This window comes from Manis javanica, chromosome 17, assembly GCF_040802235.1.
Source record: "Manis javanica isolate MJ-LG chromosome 17, MJ_LKY, whole genome shotgun sequence".
Classification (NCBI taxonomy): Eukaryota; Metazoa; Chordata; class Mammalia; order Pholidota; family Manidae; genus Manis; species Manis javanica.
In genome coordinates, this window is record NC_133172.1 from 56,055,226 (window position 1) to 56,079,419 (window position 24,194).

Consider the following 24,194-nt stretch of genomic DNA (forward strand, 5'->3'; position numbering starts at 1 on the left):
GGTACATTTTTGGAATCTCAATCCAGTGCTCCTATAAACCCCACTCTCTCGTTTTATATGATAGCTACATTCCCCAAATGCTTTTTTTTCTGTAAAGCATTTATTTCACTGCATTCTTCCTTATTATAATGATACCACATGTTGATTATGGAAAAACGGAAGAAAATATGGATAAACTCAGAAGGAAAACAATTTAAGACACCTTGGGATCCCCCCATCGCTAGAGATAACTACTGTTAACATTTTTGTGCGTCCTTCATTAACACTGTGTGTGTGATTATACAATATTGTATATTTTGTGTTAAAATATTAATGTTTTATAGGGTCAAAAGATTTATCAATTTAATGGCTGCATAGTATTCTATCATATGCATATATTCAAATTCATGTATTGATTTCCCAACTTTATATTTAGGTTTTGAAAGCTGCAATTACAAACACTGTGGAAAGCCTTGAAAATATTTCTTTTTACAGTTCTTATTAGTAACTTTAAGATGGTTTCACACAAGTAGACTTTCTTTATCAGGATTTAGATTTTGATTCACAGGAAAGGCTTACTTTTATTTTAAAAAAATTTAATACATACAAAAGGAGAGAAAATATTATAACAGATCTCCACTTTCCTTTCTCCAGGCTCCCTTCTAGCCTTTAAAAGGAGGATATTCAAACAATATGTGCCTGTCTCTTTAGATAGATCGTTTTGCCCCTTGAGATGCTGTTTACTTAGCACCTACTAAGTGCTAGATCCTGTGTTGACCTGTTTACAGCATATTTCGTCCATTATTTTTTATATGTACTTTATATAGATTTTACGGGCCAAGAAGCTGCAAAATGAATGAATAAAGAGTCACAGATTCAATTAGGTTTTAGAACCTGAGTTCCAACCGGGCTGACCAGCTTGTCCAGTTTGCCTGGTACCATCCTGGTGTTAGCACAGGAAGTCCGGCATCCCAGGAAGCCCCGGGTGGGTTCCCAACAACCTGGGGCAGCCGCCCCCTCTAACTCCTAGCCCGTCTCCAGCAGAATGGTTTACCATATGCCATTTTAGAGTACCCCATTTCCAACAGACTGGAACCTTGAAGATAGGAAGAATTGGTTATTCCCAAGGGAGCACGGATTATCCTTGGTTTTAGAGTATTTATGTCTCCCGTAACGCCGGATATTTTGTTTTTCAGGTCTCTCCATGTGCTCGTGTGTAACGCAGCAGCTTTCGCTGTACCCTGGAGCCTCACCAAGGATGGCCTGGAGACCACCTTCCAGGTGAACCACCTGGGGCACTTCCACCTTGTCCAGCTCCTTCAGGACGTCCTGTGTCGCTCAGCGCCTGCCCGAGTGGTTGTGGTCTCCTCGGAGTCCCATAGGTGGGTGGGAATGTGATGTTCCGTTCACTTGGCCCCTTCCTGGCACCAGCTAATTCTCCCCCAGGGCTCTCTTTCTGAAAATGGTTCTCCTTAGTACCACTCTGAAAAGTGTGTGTGCATTCAGCCTGGCTTAACTTCATTTTTCGAGGACTTTTTCACTTTGTGATTGTGGGGGAAGATTTGGGGGTTTCGTTTACAGCAATGTAGATTATTTTTACAACTATACTTCAAGCCCCTCATTGATTTTGCTTCGAGATGGAATAATAATTGATTAAATCTGAAGGCCTGACCTTTATTGATTTGTCATTCAACTACTTCAACATCTCACCAAGAAGAATGTGAAGTTATTCTAGCAGAAGAAACAATGCAATTAAAGACTGTGAGATGAAATCCAATTGTTTTATAATGAGAAATTAGGGAATTCAATGCAGACATTAGCTGTGTAATTGTGGAAAGGGAAGTACTGTAGTTAGAACGTATTAGAAATCTGGCCATGCCTCTTTTGGTTAAAATTTCAATTAAAACGTCAGATGGCACTTCTTTTCTATTGCCATTAGGAGAATATTCAATTGACTAAAAAAGACATTTGAAAATTTCATCGTATTTTCAGCATCTTTGTTCCTACAGTTGGATAAACAACTATTTGTCTAAAGAGAAGTACTCAGAAAAGACAAAGGACTTGCTGGGTGAGGCTGGATTTAATATATGTTAGGGAGATTTTCCTGGTCTGGTTGGGAGCTTTCACTCTTCGCAAAGTAGCTGGAAAAAAATAATGTGCAAGGGCCTATTTTTTCCCCCTTCTTCTCCGTCTTAAGTCCTGAAATGTTTTAGTGAGCCAGAGTAAAGCTTATTTTTTTAATCATGCTCCCATAAAATGTAACCCCTGGGACTTGGAAGAGAGAGACCAGCCAGGGGTTAGCCTGAACCCTTTATCACTCCCAAACACAGGGGCTTATGGTATAAGTGACACATTGCAGATAGATTTACTTTTACCATTTTAAATTTATGATGGCTGAAATGAAAGGAAAATGCCGGCAATAATCCTCCCCCGCGTTAAAAGACATGAAACATCTAGTAATTAGGTGGTAACAAAATCTGGACATCCTTATCTTCGCAAATCATAGCAGGTCTGTGAAAGAAAGTGGAGTGGCCCTGTGCTGGAGTGAGAGAGGCTACCGTGGGGGCAGGCGCGGGAGCGCGAGCTCCGGAAATAAATCTGCCAGCCCCAGTCGTTTGCCAGATGTGGAGGGCACCCCGGGATATGTTTAAATGAGCCGGTATTTAATGGGAGACGGTTGAATCGTAGCTGCTCGCTTCCCTTTGTAAATCTGTATCTCAAATGCTCTTTCATGTGTCGTCTTTGTTCTCTCCTTAACTGCAGTGTAATTCGTGCCTACCTTGGAGATCTGAACCTTAATTTCATTTAAAAGATGGATCACAAGGAAGGGCCTTCCTTGGTCTCCCGAATTAGATCCATTGTAGTTTATAGACACGGCCTCCCTGAAATGTGTCGGGCCCACTCCTGTCTGGTGACTGGCACTGGTTTTCTGCTTTCTGATGGTGCTTTGCACATATTTAAGGGGCATTTTTACAAACTGTTAATTCCCGCAAGCTGGTTTGTTGATTACACTTGTAGTGCCTCCCCTGGCACCCAAAAGCTAGTGTGAGTACTGGGTGTGCAGTACTGGGAAAGCTCTCCCTCACCGCTCAAGGACCCAGGGCTCTTAAACCATGCTGGAAAATGGAAGTGTTGATATCTAATTACCTCCATAAACTTTGGTGGAATCTCTTCATTGGAGTCAAGACCCCCTGTTAGGGGAAAAAAATAAAGTCCTATGTCTGCAGAAAATATTATACCAGACTGCCCCCAGGCAAAATATTTATTAGCCTCCCTGTGTCTTCACTGTATTTTAGTTACTTATCTGGAGTCTAAGCAGGTGAATTGAGTTCCTGCATACCTAAAATACATCATATTAAAATGAGAACTTGACTTCTTGCTGTGAAAAATCTTCAGATAACAATTAACATAGAATGAAAAGAGTGGAGGGCTGGTTGCACAACTGTAAATGGCTGCAGCTGTGTTGCCTGCCAAGCTGCCTCACACACGCACGCACACACACACGCGTACACACACACACGCGTACACACACACACACACACACACACACACACACACACACAGAGCTTTGGATGCAAATTCAGTCCTATTCTTTGAACATGCTGGCTTTTGTCTACATAGAATCCAGCCTAATTATTTTACTTTGGTAGTTCAAAAATCCTCAGTGGGAAAAAAAAAAAATGGAGCAGTATATATAGAAATACAAGACAGAGGTCCCCTCAAACAGCAAATGTTAATGTCCGGAGAGTAAATGTTACCATTTTAGTGCACTGGTAGGCAGATAATTCTGTTAAGATGTTATTGTTTGGCTGTGTCAACTTTTCAACTTGGAAATACAGAAGGCAGCCTCCCAAGAGTTGTTTTATGCTTCTACAGCGGAGAGGTGAACATGGTCGTTTTTCAGGAAGCCTGCCTTGGTGCAGAGGTATCAGAAAGCTCACCCACCCTTCCCGCTTCCTGGAGGACTGTCAATACAAGCTAATCAGCCCCTAAAAATGGGTTTGGTGCCTAGGAGATGAGCAGGGCAAGAGCTCAGGGGTCTGCTCCTGGGGGAGGCCGTTGGCAAAGGGCGGGCCTGATGTTTCATAGTCATGTCTCTCAACTTGAAACCTTGCTTTAAACTGGTTCCATCTCGTTTCTCATCATGGTGGGTTTGGTTTTATTTGCCTTTTTTTCTAGATCTGGGACTCAGCATAGATGCCTTTTCTCCTCCTAGGAGTTTTACCCAGTGTTCCCCAGTCATGAGATACTTCTGTGTTGTCCTTAAAAATCAAAGCAGAGAACTTGTTCTGAACATTCTAGGAAGTGCCACATTATTAATGAAGAACACAGAGGCTCTGAATCCAGTGATATATTTTGCCTTTTGATTAAAATTCAAGACTAATTCCTTTTTTTTTTTTTTTTCGTGTAATAAGGGAAACTTAGTCCTTAGTTTGGAATTCTAAATCCATGATTGAACTTCAGTTGTCTAATCCTGTATTTATTCCTTGCTCTGTGTTGGACACTGTGATAGGCAACATGCAAGCGGCTCATTGTCCACCTCCCAATAATGAACAGTCTAGGGTTGGAACCAGGTGAACAGTGACCTGCAGCTGGCATAGTAAGGGCAGAGACACAATTTCAGAAAAATTTAAAGATGGCATGGCTTGCTTTGTTACTGATGTTGGAGGGGTGGCAGGGTCATTGAACACTAAGAATTTCTTGGACTGGGACCTGAAGAGTGGATACTTAATTTCCGTGGAAACATGTATTTCAGTCTGCTTTGCATGGCTTCTTTCAACCTACCCCCTATTGCCACCTAAAAAACCACTGTGACAATAAGCAGTGGAAGGGTTAGGGAGGGCTTCCTGGAGGAAGTGGCACCGGAGCTGGGTTGGACTAAACAAATATGCCAAGAAAGGTTTCCAGCAATAGGTGGTGAAAGAAGAGTGGAGAGTGTTTGAAGGTTGATATATTTATCTCATACCTTGTAGACATTGTCTAAGTCCTTGATAAGCTTTTTTTACTCAGAGTAGGTAGAATTTCTAAGACATGACCCTTACCTTGGTTGGTTGGGTTCTCAACAACCCCTTTTTGTAATAACTCATCTATAATACCTAATTATTAAAATAAAGTTCAGAAATAATATAACTTCCCTGAATAAATATATTTTATTGAATCTGCTAGCTTAATGGTCATGTAAGGACAAAAAATAATATGAAGCAAAATGGCATTTATTTTAACATGTTAATGCTTGGGCAGGACCACAGGAAAGATAAGTAGTCAGACGTGCATGTCCCTGTGTACATCATCTCCCCTGGATACCTCACAAGTGCAGACTGATAACAGATATGTGGTATTGCAGACCCAGATGCCACCAGCAGCATTGGGTGAAGCCTCACCTCCTCCGAAACCTAGCCAAATCTGGAAGTGCTTTCATTCCTCATTTACACAGTATCAACATTGCATTCCAGGAAATTCCATGGATGTCAAAGCGGTGCATACGTGTAAAGCACAGCTAGGCTCTAGGCTCAGATAATTATACACGGGCTTTTCATCTGCATGAACGTCCAGTGGGGCAGTCTTAGTTGAGCAAGACTCTTGTCTTCATTGCAGTACGTCTCCTGTGCCTGGTCCCCCACCAGCAGTCATTATGACAACCAGAAGAAAGACCCCCATAAATTTTCAAATTTCCCGCTAAGTTCCACTGCTTTAGACAATTAAGCTTATAAGTCTGGGCTCTTCCTGTGGTTTGGGGACTCGGAAACAGGCAGTCAACAATGAGTTTCAAGGTCTCACTCGTTGCCACAACTCTGATGACGTTTCTGGCCATCGGCTTTGTTGATGGCTTTAGCGCAGCAATGTCATTTAACCCTGGGGATGGGATGTCACTGCCTGAGTCCTGGAGCACGGAATATTTCATTTCCATTAAAACGTGAACGTCAGTTGCCCCAGTGTGCCCAGTTTCCTTGGTCACAGCTCAGCCTGAGCTGCTCCTATTAAGAGGCAACCAGATTATTCCACGATTTTCCTCTCACCTTCTGTTTTCTGTGGCAGTAATCGAGAGTACTTTCATTACGCTTCCCTACCACTCAGTCCAAGTGCCCGGAGTTCACGTAGTGGAAGCAGCCGTGAGGGAGTCTTAACAAAAATGAGACCATCATCTCCTTTAGTTATGATAAAAGGATAAACAGTCTTTTATAAAAAAATAATTTTTATAAAAAATTCCTTTTGTTATGATCCTTCTGTTTTGTTTTAGGGCAGCCACTGTTTTGTTGCTTAAAAAAAAAAGAAAGAAAGAAGGAAAGAAACAAACAGCTGGTGTTTAACGACTCCGTCAGACCCAATTATAAAGCATCAACTACTTACTTTGATTTGTGTGTACCCATGCCATGGGTACACTTAAAAACAGTAGACTCTGCCAGAACTCATTTTGGCTTTGTTTACATTTATCTCTTAAACGTATAAGACTATTGATGGCACCTCACCAAGGTTATAACCCCTTTATAATCATTAATTTTTAATCTGGAAAAAGAGTCTCGGGGGCAGCAAGACTCATTTATATTTACTGGGTCGCTCCCATGAAAATATACAGGACTCAGGCGCTGGCTAAAATAACCCAGGAAAGCCCCGTCAAAGGTTAGGAATGCACTATCTTTCTGCTTCCAAAAGCAGCAGCCCGTTATTTAAGATGCTTTTCCATTTAATTTAATTGTCCTTGAACTTCCTGTTGAAGGATTTGGAAAATGTATGTTAGAGGCAGGGGGAGTTCAGCACGTTAAGACGGCTCCGTTGGTGAGTTTGGGCCTTTATGAAGTCCATCCTGGCATCCCGTTGGTGTACATTGGTCAATCACCACAGCCTATTTTTAAGGAGATTTTGTTCCAATGTTTGCGTAATTGGGTTTTCAGTAGTCTCTGTGTAGTTTCCTCAGATTTCTAATAGAGATGAAAAGCGATATTGAAAGTCAGAGGCTGGCTGCTTCATGTCTGATTTCCTATTCTTTTAGATTTACAGATATTAACGATTCCTCGGGAAAACTAGACCTGAGCCTCCTTTCTCCATCTAAGAACGACTACTGGGCCATGCTGGCTTACAACCGGTCCAAACTCTGCAACATTCTCTTCTCCAACGAGCTCCATCGCCGCCTCTCCCCACGTGGGGTCACGTCTAACGCAGTGCATCCTGGGAACATGATGTACTCCAACATCCATCGCAGCTGGTGGGTGTGCACGTTGCTGTTCACCTTGGCCAGGCCTTTCACCAAGTCCATGGTAAGTGAGCGGCGTCTAGCGCCGCGATCACCTTCATGTGGCTTTATGGACGTGCATGTTTTCTTCGGCCTCTTGCCTCTTCTAATGAGTCTGGTCTTGATAATAACATCATCAGGCCGATTAAAGCCGTCGGAAAGGGCTCTTGAACACATTTCAATTAGATTTAGATTGCATCTGTTTCTCTGAAGGTGTCTCAGAGGGCTGGCCAGAAGATGGTTTTTCAATAGTGTGTTAAGTATGGCTGAAAGTCTTGATGCAAATGATTTGTTTTCTTTTGATGTGATTTTGTTTTTTATTATTCAGAAAGCTCAGTACTTGAAAACTGTGTTATTTGTTAGTAGGTGGGAAACATGGGTTTGTGACTACTGCGTTTTATCAGCAGATGGGATTCCTGGGTTTCCACGGAAAATCTGTACGTGATATTCTAAATTCTTCCTTTAATGGGTATGAACCTCTCCCAGAGAATCTCTCATTGTCTAGAAGTGCATTTTATTCTTTACTTCCCCAAAGATGAACCCTTTTGGATGAGACCCACTACTGTGGTTAGATTGGGAAAAAATGCAAAGGTAAATTCAAAGTTTTTGTGTTTTTGATGGTTGTATAATAGCCATATCTCGAAATGTCTTCCATGAAAGCATTTTAGTAGGAGGCAGTTTGAATGAAGAATGCACATTTTACACAGTGTATTTGGGCTGGTGCTTTTCTAAGTCACAGGCCTTTAAAAATGTTTTCTTAGTAGAGGACACCAGTATTCCAGCTAACCAAATTTAACATCTAATCCTCAGAAATCACCCTTTCCCCAAACACAGATTGGCCTATAGAAGTATCACAAGTCAAATCTTTATCTTCCAACATCCTGAGCCAATGATCCTCAAGGCGTCTGGATATGGCCTGCCTGCTTCTCCTACGGTCGTTCCCACCTTGAGTAAGGCACTTGGCCATTGTAAGCCTGTTTCCTCAACCAAAACAGCAATACAGGTTGGCAGGAGGATTGTCAATAACGGATGTAACGTCTATGATGATGGGTGTAGAATTTCTGCTGTGATTTTCACCTGGCGATCCATGTTGGTAGCCCCCCCAACCACATGTGGCTGTGGGGCGCTTGAAACGTGGTTGGCACAACAGAGTAACTGAAGTTTTGATTTGGTTTTGTTTCAGTTAATTTAAATTTAAATAGTGGCATGGGCTTAACAGCTGCCATCTCTGCAAGCAGGGTTAAATAAGGTACCCAGCACAGAGTCTGATGTGTAGAAGGTGTGCAATACTTCCTGCCATGGTGGTTGTTATTCATGCAGTTATTATATTTTTAGAGAGGATTGTTCTCCAAAAAGTAACCACTGCTGTTGCATACGAGGGTCACAGAATAAAGGAGTCTGGTTTGGGGGTCTGACATTGGGGGTCTGGTGGTGGTATCGGGTGGACCTCTGTCCCTGTCCCCGAGGCCCGGGGAGAGGGTTATTGGCAAGGCGGGAGGGATGTCCGGATGAAGAGAACTTGGTCTGGTGATCTCCCTGTACAGCCGGTCCCCCAGAAACCATAACAGAGTGGACTTCCCACATTCCTGTCCCAGAGTTATTGAAAAACAGCGTCTTTTATATGCTACAACTGCACTTTAAAGCCTGAAGGTGAGGAAGACTATGAATGATGTACCTAAGTCTAGATTCGTAGGAAAAGCCTCTCTAATCATATCTTTATATATTTAGGTATCTGGTCTTAATAGCCATCGGCGTTCCATATGCCTAGGTTTTTAAAAAGGTGGAATGGGAACTCTGGACAAACTTGCCAGACTCACAGCTGGTCGCTTCTCTTACATGAACACGTAGGCCTCTGTGTATGCAGGAGAGGAATCAGCGTGAGTGTAGACCTGGGATCAATCTGTTCCACTGGTAGCATAGACTGGGCTGACTGGGAAAGTCTCTCTCCTGTTTTGTCCTTCCGCACTTGGCCTGGCATTGCTTCTTACATGATAAGACAGTTGTTTCATGGACAAACGGTGCACTTCTGCCATTGTAGTGCAGACTTAATTTTGGACATATGCTGTATAGTTGCATCCCCATTCTCACCCCATGGAAAAGCTGGAATCCTAAATGCTCAAGAGGAAGCTTAGCGTCCCTGTCGCAGATGGCTAGCGTTCTGTTTGTGCTGCATAGCCTCGCCTGCATTTCACTTCAGAGAAAGTGTTTTCCTTCTGACACGAGTGTCGCTGGAGCACACATTCCATTGCACAAGGTCAAAGGAACAAGAAACACAGCCCGGCCTTGTGCTTGGAAGCCCTGGCTTCGCTTCGCCGCTGTAGCTAGCTGCCCCCTTAAGTATTAAACAGCAGTATTCTAATATCAATGTCCCTTTTTTATTTGCTGTGACTTGCTGTGACTGTGGTGATTTTAGTTACAGTAATTAGGTCACCCTTCATGGAGTCAGGCTATTTTAAGTGCCTCTTTAAGGAATATTGTTGCAGATCAGTAATTTTACAATTGGATGTTCTTGTGCAACTTTATTAAATGTAATCTGTCTTTTAAATGTTGTCCTTTTACAGTTAGACATTTCTAATTGTTGCTGTAAATGCATTATCACTTTGAAATTAATTAATTTTTCCATTTCGGCCGCCTGCAGTATAATAATCACTAATGAGAAACTCATAGGGATTAATGCTCAGTGCAGCGACCCCTACTGGTCAAGCCTCCTGCCCACCTCTTCTTCGAGGTCCAGAGATGTGTCAGGGCAGAAGTTTGGGGATCCTAGGGGAAAAGCATTTGTCCCCCTTCCCTAAAATTTATGACAAAATAAAAATACTAGATAAAAACGAGTGTAGGATTGTTTTAAAATAGTAGTGTTAAAAAAGATGCAATATTCTTCAACTAGATGTTTTTGAAGCATCTTAAAGGAAACTAGAGTTTGCTGGGAGCTTTCTAATAATGAAGTCACATCCATCAGATATGTGCAATATGTTTATTTTCCTGTCTCTCTAGCAGTTAAAATACTCTAAAATTATATTTTACATGTGTAGATATTAATATGTACTGTATGTTAATATGCATAATATACTCATATATACATATTTGTCCTCTCTGGGGCTTAGTTCACAAAGCCAGGCATATCGTACGATGCGGCGGCAGAAGAGAGTTTCAGGGGCCCTTTGGCTGGTTGTGACTGTTGCCCTGTGTGATGACTGTGGATTCCCACCATACTCCCACCAGTAAGACGCGACCTGGTACTCAGGCCAGACATCACGATGCTGTCTGTATGAGCATGTATGTCTTCATTTATTCCTCACCACAGGGCTACAATGTTAGAATCCATTTTCCTTATTTTGAAGTTAAAAAGCACAGAGAACTTACCCAGTTTGTTCAAGAAAATGGTATGTCAGCCTTCAGACCCTTCGCCAGCTACTCCGAAGTCCATGTGCTCTGTGGAAGCTTCCATACACCCCTGCCGTACATGCTCTCCGTCGGACAGTTATATTTCCTTTTTAAAATGTTTGAAAGTACCTTCTTGATATTATCTCTCTCCCCACCCCACTTTCCTTCCCCCACATTAATCTCCAGTTCCGGTAAACAACACAGTAGCTGAGTTCCTAGGTCTGAGCCAGCCCTTTGCGGATCCGTATGTAAATTCGAATCCGAACACCATCACGTGCCTCTTTGGGTGTTTCGTGCAACCAAATATTTGCATTGGCAGGTAACAGTAGAAAGAGTATCATGTGTTAGGGTAGCAAGCGCTTAGCAGATGTTTTAGGGACCTGCGTTTTCAAATCGTTTTACGTTAAAATATGGCTTGAGTTTGGAGAACTTCTGGAAAGATCGGGTTACTTTTCCCGGGGCCATGTAAAGCCAGTCATTGTGCTGAGTTTTAACAGATGTGCAGCTACTCTGCTAATGGATGGGCCTGCAATGCCGGTTCTGTTGCAAAGTTATAAATTATAACTAGAAAAAGCACAGGATGTCATTCTTCTAACCTTCGGGAAAGCCAAGCTGGGTAATTCTGCCCTTGAATAACCCGCTGCAGGGTGATTTATAGTCGTACAATTTAAAACATAATGAAGGAGATAATAGATGTTGATTTGTTCTTTAAATTAGTATTTCAGAAAAATACTTCTCCCCCCTTTCCTTCAAATACCTGCAGCTGCCTACACTCCAGATAGCACCAAGGGCAAACCCCCTTGATAGAATCATTATTGGTGCACTGGAGTAGAAAGTGGGGACCTTTCTTCTGTGTTGGGAGGGGGGAAATACCATTTTCAAAGTGGAAATTTCAGCTGATTTTGCACTAATCCAAACAATCTGAGACTCCCGAGTGAGGGTTGAATCCTTTGGCCGCCTCGCCCTTGCCAGTCCAGATAGGTTAGGAAACCAGACTCCTAAGACCCCAGGGCGGTTGGGCCACCCTCGAGCTCTCCAGAAAAGCCTCACAGAAGGGCCCTGTGGCTGGGCTCTTCTCGCTGAGGTCACGTTCCATGCAGCCTTAAATATTCTTCCTTTCCAGGATTATCATTAACGTTGGTTTTATTAGTCATCTCGTAATTCTATCCAGAGCTTTCAAGCTAAGAATGGTTGCTCAGTTCAGAGTCCAAAGGATATGGTAGAATGAAAAAGAGCAAAACATTTAGAATCATTAGGCCTGTATTCAGAACTCAGGTTTCTTCCGTTTTTTTTAGTTGTACGATTTTGAAATGATTCGGCCTCTCTGAGTTTATTTTGTACATCAGTTTTCATGTTTTGGGCTATGAGTTATTAACACCCAGTTAAAAGTGGTTGGACTAGTAGAGCTTTGTTTTTGTCTTATATGTCTTTGCTCTATAGGCAGCTCCTTCGTGATTGTCTTGCCTTTTCCCTCATGTATATAATATAGCTGCAGGAGCACAAACCATTGCATCCTCAGGAATGAGGTCTGCAGGCAGGATGGGAGGGAGATGGCCCCTCCTTACACACCTTCCTCCTTAATCAAGGAGGAGAGCATTCTGTCTCAGAACTGTCCTCCCTAGTAGACGTCCCTCTAGTTCCTGCTGGTCAAGACCATGTCACCTGTCCATATTCTGTGTGTAAGGGACGGTGAGAAAGTGCATTTCTGGCACTTTGTGTCTCCAGGGTAGGAGGTGGCAAGGAGAAAGTATGGGATTAATGGCTTCTGAGCTGCCCCTGTTGAATAGGTATGTGTGTAGTCTCCTCTTCTGTCAAATGGGCATGCACTGTATTTTACAGGTTCATTGTCAATGTGAGAGTTTTATTTTATGGAAGACAACTGGCCTTATCTGGTCCTTTTCTGCCCAACCAGCTTTACCTCAAGCCACCTCCAGGCCCACTCACCTTCCTCTGCCAGGGTGTTGATGCACACACGTCTTTAGTCTAGAACACTTCTTTCTCTCTAGTCTTAGTTACTTCCTACTCCAAGCAGGTGCTTATAATATAATGCTGTCTGATGCATCATAGCACTCCATAAATAGGTGCTGAGTGAATGAATGAAGAATCCCCAGAACTGGTCCTCCAGAGCATATAACATAAATTTAATTTGGGGAAAGAACTTCCGTAGTTTTGTATTTAATACCTGTCTCTGCCTCTCTTGAAAGTGCTGTTTTTGCCTTCATACTAGTGTATTGCTGGTCCATAAAGTAAATGCTCAGTAAATACTTGTAAATGAACGAATGAAAGACGATCAGGAGCTTAATGAATGATGATGATTAGTACATTCCTTATCATGAGTCTCTCTGAGGTATGCAAGGGATTGATTGCAGTTCAGACTGTGTACATAAAAAAGCAGGTGAGGCTGGGGACCTGCCCAGAGTCACATAATTAGTCCATCAGAGAGCCGGGACCAGAACCCAGTCCCCTACCCCTGAGCCTACCCTGAGTCCTGGTGAAGTGTTGTATGAGGGACCTACCCAGCGGTGTGTGCATGGAGGGGAATATGGCAGGAGAGAACAGCAAGGTGGGGAAAGGTGATAGACTTTAGAGCCGGGCAGTTCTGGGATCAAACCTCACACTTCATTACCTGATTAGGATTCCTGTGTAAAACTGGGATGTTACAACTACTCATGGGTTGGTGCTAAGAACTGAAGGAGATTGTGAATGTGTAGCATCTAGAATGTGCTAGATGCTCAGTAAACATTAGCTTGTACTATTATTATTGACGTGTTTAGATTTAAGATCATGAATATATAGCATGCAGAATATGCTAGCTGTTCAATAAACATTTATTACTACTACTGATACCATCGTCATCATTTCTTTCAGCAAGAAAACGGTTGCTTCTCTTCCCAATGAGTGGATACCTGTTCTCCTAATGATGGCTCTGTGTCTATCACAGAAGGCCTAACTCTCCCCATGAACACAAACCATCAGAACACCAGGCCCGAGCCTGAGTACCACCTAGGCAGCACCTGGCATCAGCTGGGCACCAAGGGCTAACTGCATTTCCACAGGGCATAACAGAAACCCTCCTGGCTTCCTGTTCTAAGCCGCCCACAGTACACCTTAACTTTCAGGAAAGATTCACCCTTTCTTTTTAAAAACAAAGAGAAAGGAAAGCACATCTGGCTTCGTGGGGCTGTCGCATCTCGAGGCTGTATTCTCTCTGCCTTGCTTTTAGTGTTATAAGTCTGCTCAGGCCTTTGTTCCTGAATGAGCCCCCAAGAGGGGGAAAAGTGACTATCTGGCCTTACTATGTATGACAAATTATTTAATGAACACTTAACCAAGATTTGAAATCCCCCCAGCTTTATCTCCCTCGTTCCCTTTTCTCCTGTGACCCCGCTGGCATTCTGGTAATGCGCTGCCTCTTCTTGACACGCTTTCCAGCTTTCTTATTACTTTGAAGTCCGAGCTGCCTTCTTTGATCCGCCCCTTTGCAGTTTCCTTCTCTCCAATTTCATACGTCTTCCCAGCGAGTTTTGGCTGGAGTGCAGTTTAGATATTGGAGGCCAGCACGATTAAACAGATGCCAGGGGTTTGTGTCGCCCCACAATGACGATGTTTCTGAAATGTTTCTTCTGTGCACATTGAGTTCTGCATAACTCACCGACACGCGGATTTTTGGAAGGTACTGTTTTCTAGCAGCGATACAGAGAACTCCGATCTGGTGTTCTGAGTTGTTCAGAGGCTGAAATCCACCCCCACTCCTCCTCCTTATTACACTGAGATGAATGGATACATTGGAAGTCAGTTGAAGACACGTTCTCATGTTACATGTGAACCTACTAAGTGGCAGGCTCTATGCGCGTGGGTTTATGTCTTTATATTTGGTCTCACTTAGTATAATTTTAGAGTTTGCTGTAATCAAACAATTGTGTGACTCTGAGCAAGTCATTTGCCCTCTATGGGCCCCAGTTTTCTTATCTGTAAAGTGAGTCGGTTAACAAGATCAGCTGAGTCATGTGTTTCAGATTGTTTAGAACACGATAATTTGAAGGGAAATAAAAAGTGGAGACTGACTGTGACGGGATAAGCTTTAATATTCCATGGTCCCCTAGCCACACCCGTTTCTTTACCCTGAAAACTCTGGATGGAAAACCACCCCATCATTGATTATCGTTTCACCATGTTGTAAAAAAAATGGGTATTTTAATGTCAAAAAGCAGACAGGACCCAACTGTGGGGGGGAAAGCCGCCCTTTCACCTGGATGCATTCAGTCTCATGAGGACTCAGCACGGTGCCTCGGTTGCCCTGTGGTCCCTGTAGAAATGCTGGGCTCACACTTGGGAATGGCAGGCCTGGAAGACCCCAGGGGCACCGGTGCAGCTCTGAGCTTCATCCATACCTCTTGGATCCAGGTTCCAAACTTGCATGAAGGCTAACTGCATGTCAGCTACCTGAGTAATGCTGCCGAGGTGGGATGGTCTGAAATGCAGCCCTATCTAGGCTCGCAGAGCAGAGTGAAGCAGAATGACGGGACATGGGGTTGAGTCAGAGTGTAAGTTGACCTAACGTGTGGGCCTTCTTTTTCTCCCAAGTACCTATTTCAGCCTGTGCCCTTTTAAAAATATGGCATCCCATTGGTCTCTCTCACAGTTTCTGTGGGTCTGGAGTCCAGGCATGCCTTAACTGGACCCTCTGCTCTAAGGTCAACTCACAGGTTGCAGTCAAGGTATCAGCCAGGCTGTAGCCATCTCAAGGCTTAGCTGGAGAGAAGTCCACGTCCAAGCTCATGTGCTTGTCGGCAGGATTGAGTTCCCTGGGGCCTACTAGACAGACTGAGGACTTTGGTTCCTGCCTGACTTTTAGCCAGAGGCCTCTCTCCTGGCTCCTGGCCTCACAGACCTCTCCAGCGTGGCAGCGTGCTTTACCAAAGTGTGTAAGCCAAGAAGGAGACAGAGTCCACCAGCAGGATCGGTCACAGTCTTTTGTGACCTAAACACGGAAGTCCCATCTCCTTACTGTTGCGCATCCTGTTTGTCAGAAGCAAGTCAGTGGGTCTGAGCCATGTTCACAGGGAGAGGATTTCACGGCGGGGGTGAGCACTGGGAAGCAGGGGGCCTTGGGGCCATCTTCCGAGGCGACTGTCACACTTCCGCGTTCAGTCGTGTTTGGTCCTGTGTGTGTGCCTTTCAGCGGCTATGTGGTGATGCACTTACTCAGCCTCGCTCTTTCCGGCCTCACCTTAGTGACGTGTAGCTTTTTGCCTGGCTGCTCTGCTATTTGCTTCTTGTTCATATTCTTCTTTTTCCTCTTTCTGGGCTGAGAGAGGTCCTGGATGTACCCATTTAAAAAAATATATATTTATGTGTTTCTGCCTCATGTTGGGAAATAAGATTTAGTCCTTTAATAAGAAAGCTTATGTAATGAATAAACATGTGGATTATGTTTCCTAAGTCAAGTACTTGTTTTCTTCCTGCCTTTGTGGTGGGGGGCAGGTTATTCAGTGGCCCAGATTTTCTTCCTAAAGAAACATGTATTGCTGAGTTTTGATTTGAGTTTCAAAAATCGGCCAGAGACACTGGACTTTTTCTAAGCCATAAAGCCAGATAAAGCTCACCCGTCATTTCAAAGCTCATGCAGAATATTATTCTTATTCCAGACTCTGCACAGTCTTTAGGGCTTTTGTTGTTCTGCGTAATTGTTAAGCAGGAACATAAGAAAAAAATGTATTTATCTGTTTTCCAAAAATATTCTACAGATTGATTTTGAATGCTGACAACATTAAATTTAAATGATTCCAGGTTATTAAACTAACTCCTGTTAAGATGTATAAAAAGTAAAGTATCTTATTTAGTAATATCCTCATTTCCCTTGTGAAACATCAAGCCTTTTTTTGTTTTTTTATGGAGCTGGAGCTTTTTCCTATTCCATATACCACCTTGTGTAGAATCTGTATCACTTGAGACATTTTGCCCTTGAGTTTTATGTGATGGGGTCTCTTCACTCATTTACATTTCAAAAAAAGAAAGTGAAATATTCTTTAAGATGCCCAAGTAATCCACAGGAATGTATGGTGTTTGTTCAGCTGCATATCTTATTTATTTGAAGTGCTGAGAGAAATCTCTTCTCACTGCTCAAAAAAGGGAAGAATAAACAGTAAGAGCGTCCAAGTAATCTGAGCTAGAAAGTCCCTCCTTTCACAGAAAAGTTACAAAAAGTGTATTTGCTAGATCCAAAAAAAATACTGTATATCAACTACTGAGACTGGCATAATGTTTTCTTAGTATTTTCACTCTTTAAAAGAAAAAAAACTGTAAAATCTTGGAACTTTACTTTTTTTAATATATTTTAATATTCCGAGGCAGGTGAATGCCATCTCTACTTCCCCTCCTTAGGACGTAACATCTCGTTGGCTTTGTGCATCCCGTGTGTCATTTGTCTCTTTGTTGACTTTCTGTAACCATAAAAGATGAAGACATGAAATTAGCATGGCTGAAATCTCTATATTAACCCTGAACACGTTTCCCATAAAGAAGGTATCAAGAAGATGTTTAAAGAAAAAAAAGTACAACTTACTTCAAAAGAATTAGATTCTGGAGTCTATCCAGTCATGAAAATGATACAGATTTCTTCTCTTTTTTTTCTCCCTGCTGCAACCATTAGCAACGAGCTGGCCTATTTCTTGTGGACAAAAAGTAGGGGAACATACTGGCTTCTTTTATCCTTGGCAGGGTCTTTTCTCTGCTGCAGTTTAGTTTGCTTTTCCCTTAAACTTAAGCTTGTGTATCATGTATGCTCATGCCACTTGTCTCATTGCCAGGCTCAATGCTCTGTTGGGGCCATATTTGAACCCACAGGGGACCGCTTTTTTAATCTAAAGCCAACATTTAAAAAAAATCAAAAATTAGAAGCTAAGTTTATCTTTGCTAAATGTCCCTGACCATTGACACGCCTCCATGTCAGTCTGTGATGTGCAGAGCCGACTCTCTCTGGGTCTCAGGTTTTCTTTTCCTTGGTGAAGTGGAGAAAGTAGTTCCCACATTTCTGGTTCTTTGCGTCTTTGGGGGACAAAGGCAAAGCTTAACCCTGGGTTCATAGTAGATGCCCAAGAAATGCCAGTTTTCTTTGTACCCTACTGGTTATGAAATCTGACTGATTTTAAGGATATGCAAGAGTTATTGTCAAGATGTTGTCCATTTTTTACCCCCAAACATATGAAGCTATGTCTCTGCACACAAGAAACTCTCTAACTCTGAATTCCAAGGGGGACCCCTGAGGGGCTACCATTATGCCGTCCGCTTCATAATGAAAAATCGTAGTGTACTCTGTTGCTAGAGCCCCTTAGTCCAGTCTGGGACTTTTTCACACCACATTAATGCTAATGGCAAGCATATCCCTTCCTCCAGATTTTGTTCACCTCATTCTATGTTTTTCCTTTCTTTAAGTCACCTTAAATCCTTTTTTGGAAGCAGGTCGAATATGAATTAATGAATCGACTTAGGTTGAATTACAGGCATATCACAGTGAATCTCTTAATGGCACCACACCGAAACTTTATCTTGGTCTCTACTTTGGAGCATATTTCTATATTGTCCACACCCAACAAAAGAGATTATACACCACTCTTTGAAAGAAATGGATATTTTAATAAAACCATCCACCCTGTCTTCAGAATTTTGGGAAGCATTCGCCTTTTTCTCAACTCTTTTCCTTCATATGATTTACATAATATAGTTGTTGATTGCTTTTAAGCAGTATGTGAGCTGCCCAGATGGTAAGTCTTTTAATCAGATATTTATGTGTTTGTATATGTGCATATAAGCCATCATTATTCTTCAAGGACTTAGTATATATCTATTTATTGCTTTTTTGTTTTTTTTCTTTCTGTTTCTCAGCTATTCTCTTTCCCCTATGCCCACTATTGTTTTCTAGTTAGCTATTTTATCTTAAACAGATGTTTGTGAAAATTTATTTCGTATTTGGTTCGTTTAAGATGGTTTGTAAAGACAATAAGAGCTGGCAGTGCCAGTGCACGTGGACTTGAAGACAGTAAGCACTTAATAAATGGGTTTGTTTGTTATATTATACAGATGAGTGTATATACTGGGAGAGGGGGGCATAAAACCAGCTATTTCAGACTGCTGTTTTGATCCCGAGGCTTTTTTTTTAGCTCTGTGTTTATGAATAAAACAGTTTAATCAGAAGTATATCAATACTGATCAATTTTTTTCATAGCCGTCTAATTCAGGGTGAATTCCATTAAGTCAATTAAATACCTTGATCAAGTTTTTAAACCATGCAAAGATAGTTAAGCTATTGCTTTTACAATTTTTTATTTTACTGAAATCCCTTTCACCAGGACCATTTTTCTCCACCATGTATGTTTTACAGTGAAGAGTTCATCAACTGTTTTCTGTACATGCCAAATTTTACAGCTTTTCAATTACGAGTTTCCCTTTGTGTCCGTCTTTTCCACCCAACCCCTACTTTTTGATTGGGCAAGTCTCAATGTGACCATTTTTAGTTTTGGTCACCCGATTTTTGTGATGGTTGTATTAAGCAGAAATACATGTTATTAATTTCATAAAAGACCATACTCATTTCTTAGCTAATATCTGTGAAAGTCATCAGCAAGGCCAGTGCAGGATTCTGGGGTTTCTATTTTCCAGAATTGGTTTGCGAACAGGTTGCTAATCTGATTATTTCTCAAACTTCCAAAGAGTTGAGTGACTTTGGAACCCTTGCCCTCTCCATGTTGTGGAAGGACAAATAGTAAATGACGTGTCTTTCCCACTTTCTGAAATACTACCAAAGCTTTCCTATGTTGCAACCCAGTACATGTATACTTATGCATATACATGTATGTGTGTCTTTGTGTATAATACACACGCGTGTGTAGGTGTCTGAGACAAAAGTTGTATGAAACAATACTCTTGGGCCGTGTCCTCTGCTATTTCCTTCTTGGTCTTATTCCATTTTTCAAAGTGCTGTTTGTGACTCAGTTCACCACCCACTACCTGTTTTTACTACTTCATTGCAGTCTGTCCTTTGAACATCGCTACACTAGCTCCCATCTGATAAATGGGCACTTACGCTAAAAATCAGCACAGAGGTACAGAGAACACTGGAGCCAGGTGCGTGGGTACCGCTGGGCACGTGCTACTTTTCTTCTTTGGGGTAGATACAAGAGTAGTCAGATAAAATTGAAGAGCAGAGACGACATCTTTACAGAAACTTGAAGGATATCTGGGAGGTCAACAAGTAGACACAAAAAGGAGAATGTTTTCAGCTGACCTTGTAGCGGTGGCCAGCCTGGGACGAGAACGAGGGACAAAATTAAGGGAGTCCTAAAAAACTTAGTAATCAAGATAAATAATATTTTAATGCAATGTTTCAGCAAAAATTAATGGCAATAAATCATGATGCACAAAATTTATAACTTTAAATCAGAAGAGGATCAGCGTTATAACCAAGGTTCCAGTAGTGAACGTGGATTTCCGGTGAGCCATGCAAGAGACGAAGGCAAATAAAGGCCATCAAGGGCCTGGCTAAGGACTTGGGCCCTTGTGATGTCACACTAATATCGATGGTGATGGTGACAAGATGATGATGATGGTATAAAACAACTAACATTTACTGAGCAGTTGCCATATGCCTGGACATGTGCTATGCACCTTATCTATTTCTCACATTGATTCTTTGAGAGAGGTATTTCCTGTTAATACCAAGAAAGCTTGGAGGGAATAAACCCGCTCAAGGCCCCATAACCAAAAGACAGTGGAATGGAGATTCAAGTTCATTTCAATGGACTTAAGTGCCCAAGCTCTGAATCCCTCCTTCCTGCAGCCTCTATTGGCTCAAGTGTCTGTCTGAGCTTTGAAGAGGCCATTCGTATGGCAGCAAGAGTGAGTTGGGCAGAGGAGGAGGTTTTTTCTTAGCATAGAGACCAGTAGATAGGTGGTCAGAGTTGGCCTTTTAGAGATTTTTGTAAACCTCTACTGAGACAGTGTTGGAGCCAGGAAACAAAAAATATAATCCCTGAAGTAGAAGTAAAAATATTAACTGAATCTGGAAAATAAATGGGCAGGAATACTGATGGTATATATACATTTGTGAGTAAATTTGTTGATATGCCCATGTACACATGTGTGTATAAACAAACAAATAAAGGAAAATATTTGATACTTAAGTTTTATGTACTACTTAACAAATTGTTATCCTCTCTTCTCTGTTTTAAAACAGTAGCATTAAATTCCTGCCTTGTGGCTATCTGATGGGGGTAATATGGGACTATATTTTAACATGATTTAAAGTATTTTGCCTTCAGGTAGGTGTTTCATTTATTTTTATAAATAATGACTAGAATTGTGAATCTGTGGTATCTCAGAAACATCTTGATGTATCTTTTTGATGATGGCACTTAATGAATGATGTCAGATTCTAAGAAGAGAATATTTAGAATATTCAAGTGTCACTTCCATAATATGTATAAAAATTATCATGCCTATTCATTATTTAAATAGCTGTGGCCTTTTAGTGAATACCAACATTAACAAACCATGTTAGCATGATTTAAAATGTGTAATGAAATTCACGATGCCATCTGATGACGGAACTATCAAATTAGCTCACAGAGCATTGACTGATCATCCTGATAAAGAGCTACTTGCATTGGGAACAGGGGATGCGCATCCCCTGTGGGCTGGCAGCATTTCTGCAAGCACTTTCTTAAACAATGCCACTGGAAGGATGGGGCGTTTGATGTTGAAATGTCATAAAATGTGTGTGCCCATCCCACATTTTTCATCTGCTGTGCACTTAGGGGAGTCAGCATATGTTCAGACCGACTGGTAGTATTCTCTCTAATTGTGTGTGTGTGTGTTTCCCCTTTTGTTTGTTTTGTTACTGTTTGCTTATTAAATGCCTTTCCAGAGCCTTCCTTGGATCTCAGATGACGACTATTCTGAAGCGGGGTTATCCAGGGGTAGTAAAAGCTCTCCTGCAAATAGGCCATTTCATCACTTTGAGTGAAATAGCAAAAAGCTTTTTTATTCAGCCAAGATTGGCTCCTGGTCCTCTTGATTCCCCGGAAGTCATGACTAATATCCAGTCTTGGGGTACAGAGCTTCACTACGCAAGGGGTGCTTCGTGGCTCTCCCGTTTGTCCTCAGTGAGTGAAGGTGGGTGCAGCCGAAGTTAGTGGATGAGAATGCAAAACCTCTTTTCTATTTTTATTTATTCACTTTTCATTCACAGTTTTTCAAAGTTTAGCACAAATGCTAAAGTTTCTTTTGGGAACTCTCAATAGCCTGCTTTTACAATATTCTTGGGGATCACGGAGGGTACATATAAGCAGGATGTGAACTTAGCAGCTTCCACTGGACTTAGGAACTTTCTTGACTGCCCGCGCCGGAGGTCACATTCCCTTTTCTAGATGAGGGAACTAAGGAATCCCCCAGAGATGAAGGGTGTGCAGCTTGATCTGGTTCAACTTGGGCTATAGACCCTGTTTCAATATTTATTCCACCCGCACTCCATTCCCCACCAACTAATTGTTTTGTTTCATTGATAAGAGTGTTGTTTGACTGAAATGTACATTTTCTTATCTTATATACATAGCTTATATGGTCATTTAAAATTCTGTATTTATGCAGCATTTGAAAAACAAGCAGTATGAATCAGTATAAACCTATTTTTTGGCATTAATACGAGATGGCAGTCTGACATTTAGAAATGTATGCGTCTACATTTATATATGTGAACACACACAGATATACATGTATAAACTCACGTGCTCACTGGAGGACGCTGGTGAGCGGTGCTACGTCTCACCTGTGTGTGGGTTGGGGTGGAATTAGCTTGTAAAAGAGGAGGGAGAAGTGATGTGATGATTAGTACATCCTCATTGGGCCTGGGGAGGATAAAAATCCTCCATTTCCAGCAATTTCCTTTCCCGTGTCACTTCGGTATTTAATTTGCTTCACTAACCCAACTACTTGAAGTTTTCCCAGGTTAGTTGCTCCTATTAATCATAACCTGGAGGGATGATATTAGTAAACTAATGCATTACAGTATCTCAGTGAGGGGCCAGCAGACGACTTTGAAAGAACCGATCCTGCAGCGCCTCGCATGGTAGGATGGACTGAGTCTTCCCTTCTCAGTGTCAGTTGGCCACAGGTTGTCATACCCGTGGAGATGGTCTAGGCCAAGCTCATTAGTTTAGAGATTAAGAAACTGAACCCCGAAATGTTAAGCTACTGTTTCAAGTTCACACCCAAAGAGGATGTTTTCATTGCGGTATGAGACTTCCACCTCTTTCGCGTTCTAACTGCCGTGGCGTCTCCAATATCTGAAATGAATGCACATTTCTCGCCTAACTGGGTATTTCAAAGTGGCCTAGAGTTCAGTATGTGTCACAAACTCAGTGCACCAGCAATCTGTGTCTCCTGAGTGACAAGGGTCTTGATGACCCACAGAGCCACTTCCTTCTCCCACCTCTCCAACCATTGAGCTCGTGGGTGGTATCTGCCGTTCCACTTAGCATTGCTTTTCTTTCTGTTTTCTTTAAAACCTGTGCAAGCAGCTATTGGTGATGCATAGTTTAACTGTAAGCCATGAGGTATCCATGGCTTTTTACTTTCTGTGCTTGTATCTGCCATTATTAAAGGCTGCTGACATTCGCCAATGGATATTCTTGGACGTCATCTTGCAGTTTAAATTCAGTCAAGTATTTAAAAATAGTATCAGTGACTTGTTTGCATTCTCATTCAGCTTGAAGACCAACTTGATGTTACAAATGAAAAATTGCAAGACTCCAGAATCCCAAGAAGTGGCACATGATAGAATAATAACTGACTCCCAAGCCCGTTGGTTTGGTGAGGCTCCTCTTAACTGATCTCAGACCATCTTTGATTAGCTTACCCTTATTTTTGCCTTTCTTGTTAATTAATTAACCCAAAATTTAGCTGCATACTAACTTGGGTGTGGCTTTTATGGCTGTAGAGATCTTCGCTGTTCAGTTCTAGAAGCAGTTTCATTTTGAAAGTCTTTACCTCTCAGTTTTAATAATTTTTGGCTATTAAAAAAGCCACAACTCCTGTGCGTCTGATCAGGGTTGGCCCTGCAGCTCTATGAGAGTATGGGTGGGGGTCAGGGTAATAGAGATTGGAATTCCATAGGCAGACTTTCCATCATAAAAGATTTCTGCCTACTCTGTGCACATATTTTTATAGACATACACAGTTGGAGAAATTTAAGAAAGCCAAAAGTGAGGTATTTTAAGAGATAAATACCTAATTGTTTCCCTTTATGAAATTCAAAGTAATTTGCTCATAGAAAAGTACTGAATATACACTTTTGCTCTCTCTTCTCCCTCTGAATCAATCAAGTGTGGTTGCTACGTTAACTTGCTCAGCTTGAAACCACAGGCTTGCAGGACCCCAGGCTCATGCCAGGTGCCGAGAGTTAAACACAGGGATCCCCGAGTATGGAGATGACAGAACATCCATAAATACCCAGGAAGGTAACCCTGCAGCGGGCTGTTTCTCCAGGGCCCATACAGCCCGGTCCACACACAGCAGCTCCATCTGTGGGTGATGAGGATTTTGCTGATGG

General features: G+C 42.0%; 1 protein-coding gene across 5 annotated transcripts in view; it reads left to right on the forward strand.

Annotated features, from left to right (window-relative positions):
* The window catches only part of WWOX (WW domain containing oxidoreductase), a 901,165-nt gene that overhangs the window by 272,762 nt on the left and 604,209 nt on the right, over positions 1-24,194 (forward strand). For all 5 annotated transcript variants that reach the window (XR_012126881.1, XM_073226546.1, XM_073226547.1 and 2 more), the window contains exons 7-8: positions 1,176-1,361; positions 6,968-7,232. Coding sequence is in view for 4 of the 5 variants with exons in the window: in XM_073226546.1 (XP_073082647.1) it covers positions 1,176-1,361; positions 6,968-7,232 (451 nt within the window). In the remaining variant the exon portion in view is untranslated. The remainder of the gene's footprint in view (positions 1-1,175; positions 1,362-6,967; positions 7,233-24,194) is intronic.